Source organism: Chaetura pelagica, unplaced genomic scaffold (genome assembly GCF_000747805.2).
Source record: "Chaetura pelagica isolate M959 unplaced genomic scaffold, ChaPel_1.0 scaffold215, whole genome shotgun sequence".
In the NCBI taxonomy this organism is placed as follows: domain Eukaryota; kingdom Metazoa; phylum Chordata; class Aves; order Apodiformes; family Apodidae; genus Chaetura; species Chaetura pelagica.
In genome coordinates this window covers 167864-173040 of record NW_009953206.1, presented here as the reverse complement: position 1 = coordinate 173040, position 5177 = coordinate 167864, and the positions used below count along the sequence as shown (strand labels likewise).

The window sequence follows — 5177 nt, the reverse complement described above, 5'->3', positions numbered from 1 at the left end:
TCCTGCTGTAGATATTAGCAAGTTGTGGCCCTTTCATCCCAGAGACACGAGCTGCCAGAGCTGTGCTCAGAATCTGGGCTTCTGCTCAAACCTCCCAATTCTAGTTCTCCTTTTACCTTCTTATTGGATGACCTCTGGGCTATGGTTATATCGATGGGCTCAATGTTTCCTTTCCTCACAACAGGCTCTTGTCCAAAAAATGTCACCTGGTGCAAGGGCTGCAGTCGCTCAAGGCACCTGAAGAAAGGAGTTAAGTCAGTCAATCCACACAGCACAGCAAGGCTGATGTTAACTGGGCTTCCCCAGCAGCTTCTGCTACAGCCTCTCACAGGGTTTTGAGATTGCACAAAAGCCCAGATTCTATGCATGAGAAGGATTTGTATCTTAAGAAGGTAATGCCTGATGATTTCATGCAAAGATTTGGGTCCTAGATGTTGTTTAAAGAAAGGGACTGACTGAAAAGGCAGCTGATCTACTGACTCACAGAAATTACAGCTTGGATTGTTACTGGTAAAATGTTACTAATTAGCTTTTAGAGAGGAAAACCTTTAATTTTGTCTTAAGCTATTATTCAGTTGTATTGTTCACAGATCAGTGAAGCAACTTCAGTTTAAAACTCAGCACTAACTGTGGTGCTGTCCCATGAGGAACTTGGCTTCAGGAGCAAAGGAAGGTGCTGGAGGTGCCTCAAAAGCACAGGGGGATGGAGAAGGTGAAGGTAAGTGAGACATGGGGACATTGAAGCAAAGTTTTTCAGTAGATGGAAACAATACTCATGTGTCAGATACTCAGTCCTCTTGGATCTAAAAGGTGGGTTTAGGTTATAGATGCAGAAGTTGGGCTGCACCTGAAGAGCAGGATGACTCCTTCCCATTGCCTGGAGAGGGCAGGGTCACCACCTGCTGCACAGGATGGCTGTAGAAACACCTACACAGACCATGCACAGAAACAGGCACTGTTTGTTTGGGATTATTTCCCTGGTAAGTGATTAGCAGGTAAACAAAAGAACCCCCAACACGGACAGTTAGTGCTAGATGGTGAAGAACACCACCACAATGGTGGTGTAACCTCCTACTGGTACTTCAGTAGCTCTAGTCACATGTGGCTTTGAGTTGCAGTAAATCTGTAACACTGAAAAGCAGGTCACCTGCTGAACAGGTCATCCCACTTGAGGTTTGAGACTTCATCTTGCTCTGATTTATCCAACAGGCAGTCACACAGAATGGCATTCACCTTGACAAAGCTGCAGAACAAAACCAGGCATTAGAAATAAACAAGTTCACTTCTTTCCTCTAACTTCAGCACCTCCTGTGGAAGCAGGGCAGGACAACTTTCATGTCTACTTACTTTTTGTTTGTTTCATCAACCAACTCATTCATCTTCACGTAGTTCATGATGATGTTTCTCACCTCACTGCTGGAGAGGATGCTGCCTTTTCTAAAGAGAAAGAAACTTTTAAATTTATTCCTTCCAGTGGCCAAGTGTTTGCTTCTGTCACTGAGAGGGAAGACAGCAGCTACCCTGACTACATTTGGTAACAACAGCTCAGTACTGAAATACATCAGCCAGAGAGTGATTTCTTGTTACACCCCAACTGCTCTACACCAGCTAAAGGCAAGTGAATTCTTTAAATTACCTGGGCACCCTCTTTTCAGTAAACTATACTGGGGGTGGAGAGAATATGCCTTATCCCAGGACAAATTAAGACAATTTGCCAGCTGAGCCATCACCTCCTTAGCTGTGGGAGAAGTGATGTGAGCACCTGCTGAATGAGGCTGTCCCAGCTTTCTTCCCTTGGAGAAGCAATGGATATATTCTTGATTCCCAGCACCTTCCCTGGGAAGGGAAGCATGGCAGGGCCCTCCCCATGAGGTCTAACCAAATGGCAGCACCACAGGCTGGTTAGTCTCTCTCTTCATGTAACTATGGTTTTGTTGTACTTTTCTAGTGCTTACTTGTGTCCAGATTCCTGGAAGAGTGGGATCATTTTTGTTGAGACTCCATAAAGTGGGATTATTTCAGGAGCATGGTACACTTGCTCTCTCTCTTCATTCTTGCTGTCTTGGGCAGCAGAGGCTGGAGAAAATCCTTCAGGTACTGCAAATGCTTTAACACTGAAATAAGAATGTTGGTTTGGGTGAAAAGGATTGAAACTTGTCACCTCCATTTCACTGAGAAATGAAAAACCAGGAGAGTTGCACAAAGAGCTTTCTGGTCTGTTGCACAGTGCAGCTCCTCCAGAGGCACCATTTGAACACACTGCATAGATACACATAAATAAGCACCTTAACTCAGAGGATATTAAACACTTCACTCTGAGCAAAGCCTTAAATGATGGGGGAGGAAAGTAAATCTCTCCAGCTGTTCTAAGCATATTTGACTGTTGTAATTAGAGATAACTTGCCTAATTCCAAGGAGATCTATCCCATTCCATAGAATCACTATAATTAATTTTTTTTTTAAAAAAAAACAACTGCTCTCTCCACAAATGTACATTTAAAAGCTGAAAAGATTATTTGGTGGTCACTGATAAAGGTTCTGAAAGAGAGGAGCTGAAATCTTATTTCAGTGACCAGAGCTGCAGATTCTATGCTTGCAGGTCAGAGAATTAACAAACTGAGTTGCAGTGTGCCTGTTTCCTAATGATAAGGCCAAGTTTAATGAGAAAAAAGTTAATGGAAAAAGTCAAAGTAATTCTGCTTCTTTCCAAATGCAGAAGAGAAGATCTGCTTCTACCTACAGAAATATTCTGCACTCCATTAGTTGCCAAGGAGATGTAATATAAATGGGAGCCTCAGGCCTGCTGGGAAATTGCAAGAGAGAGCTAATGTGCTGACATGCAGAAGGAACAAGTAGGATGTTCTTGATCTGGGTAACTACTAATCCATAGAAGGAGACTAGAAACACCAATGTAGAGGAACTGGGTAATAAGTAACTGAAAAGGTAAGACTGTGCAAATCCATGTGTATAAAGGAAAGCACTGCCATTTTAAATATTTTTTTTGGCTTCTAATTTTCCAAAGTGCTTGATTTGACTTCTGAGACTCTAGTTTTATGGACATTTATTCAGCAGCAGTGTCATCTTTTTATTGGTGTTACTGTTTAAACTAAGTTCACTTCAAAGCTGAACAATGAGTTGTCCCAGCAGATAGATGGAACAAGGAGGGGGAGACCTGCTTCAACTGGGAGGGCATAAAACAGTCACACCATTATAGTCACTGTTAAATAGGTGGGTTTCAAACCTTCTTGCCTCCCTTCCCAAAACAACAACAAAACATAATCCCACACAAACTATCAGGACACTGTCAAAGGAATGTGCTTTTAGTAGCTGCTAAAAGGCCTGATACTGTAACTCTCTTGTCAGCATCCAAACTGGAAGCCAGAAATTTGTGGTTATGATGCTGTAATCAATGGCAATGAATTGAATCCTCCTTAACACTTTCAAAGCTGTTTCTCTGGAAAACTGGTCCACCCACTACAGGAGTAGAGCCAGATGCACCTTTAAGATCATTTACTAGCCCCTTCTGAGCTGAAGTTCCATGGATGAATGCACAGCCAGGAGAAGAGAGGTGGAAGCCACCACACTGACATCAAACTTCAAGCATGCTCAGTGCCACAGAGTGAAGGAGGAAGAATATGGTTTACTTGGAAGAACATGAACCCCCCCAGCATATGGAGATGAGGAAACAAGAGGTGCTACAGCTCCTCAGAACAAGAATTCACACAGAGTACAGGTAACAGAGCTAGAAGTAGCAGCATCTGCTCCTTTCTTTCAGAGATCACCAAATCTTTTAAAGGCTACAAAATTCTACATACTCTGGATGTTTCCAGTCCACTTCCACAATGCTCTCCACACCTTTGTTCAGCTCCTTCACTTGGATGATCTTCTGGTGCTGCATCCATTGCAGGAATTTGGAGAACTGAAGGAAGGAACAACCAGAAATTTGGAGTCAAGCATTTTATATTCCTGCTCATGTGTTTCTGACTGCCCCAAAGTTACTTGCTAGATCAGAAAAACTTTGAAAAATAACCCCTCATCTTTGCACCTCCAAAACATCAATTGCTAAGGAGCACTGAGTGCTCTAAAATAGAGTAAGCAACTGTTCCTTTTGTAGGTCTGCAACCTGTTTGCTCTTTGACTTTCTTAACCAAATCACAGTACAGCCACATGGGCTGCTGTGAGATCTCTGGCATGGACTTTGTCTTTGCCTGCAGGGACAATACAATCTCTTTTCTCTCTTTTTGTTTGTCTGTTTGTTACTAACACTTGAACAATCTTGACTTCAAACTTTTTCTCTTCTTCCATTTGTTATTTAAATCAATCCAAAGACTGAAAGAAAAATCTCACCTTCTTATAGCTTGATTTCTTTATGTCCAGCTGCTGTCCAGCAGGGCTGTTAAGAGATTTTTAAGAAGTTCTTTAGTTCTAAGTCACCTTTTATGTCTTCTTAAATCTTGCTACTTATGCTAGAAGGTTCTTAACAGTGGAAAAATGAATCAGACAGAGAAAGAATTGCTTCAAACAAGCTCATAAATAGAACATGATGAATGAAACTAGTGCTGATGTTCCTGTGGGTAGGCAAACAGCTGTCTAAATGACTAAGCACTCTTGAAATAAATGTCAGTCAACTCAAGTCAGCTACCAAGTGTGTGTCCTGGTCTGGACAATCCTTACATCAAAGTGTTTGATGTAAGAAGTGAGCGTGATCTTAGATATCCTTCAATAGAGACTGAAATTTACTTCTGAGTCAAAAGCTTTATTCTACATATCACCCTTAATCTCCACAGTTTTAAATCCAAAAACCCAGCATGCAAATCCAAAGAGAAGCTTCTCAGCACGTACCAGCATGAGAACATGTGGCTGCGGAGAAAGGTGCTGGTGAGCAGAGGGAGATCTGACTTCTTGACTTTGCATTTTAAGGCATGAAAAAAGCACTGATTAAATAATGCATCCATTTGCTCTGCAGGGGGAAAAAAAAAAGGACAAGGAAGCCATGAGTAGTCTGTCTTTGAGAAAACAGGGCTGGGTTCTTTCAGACTGTCTTTCAGTTCACACAGGCTGCCTCTGCCCTGCTCATGGGGATCAGTCCCCCATGCCCACTGATCTAGAACCCAAGGGGCATTAATTTTGTGTGCAAAAGTACCTTGTGGAGTCCTGCTGTTTTCTGCTTCCTGCTG

General features: G+C 42.3%; 1 protein-coding gene across 1 annotated transcript in view; it reads right to left on the bottom strand.

The window, feature by feature from the left end:
* EIF2D (eukaryotic translation initiation factor 2D) overlaps nt 1-5177 on the bottom strand; it is a 10304-nt gene that overhangs the window by 856 nt on the left and 4271 nt on the right. The window contains exons 6-13 of the mRNA XM_009997493.1: nt 5144-5177; nt 4843-4960; nt 4348-4393; nt 3816-3919; nt 1956-2114; nt 1348-1437; nt 1148-1243; nt 117-237 (exon numbers count right to left, since the gene is read on the bottom strand). The exon at nt 5144-5177 is cut by the window's right edge and continues 1 nt beyond it. Of these exons, the coding sequence (XP_009995795.1) occupies nt 117-237; nt 1148-1243; nt 1348-1437; nt 1956-2114; nt 3816-3919; nt 4348-4393; nt 4843-4960; nt 5144-5177 (768 nt within the window). The remainder of the gene's footprint in view (nt 1-116; nt 238-1147; nt 1244-1347; nt 1438-1955; nt 2115-3815; nt 3920-4347; nt 4394-4842; nt 4961-5143) is intronic.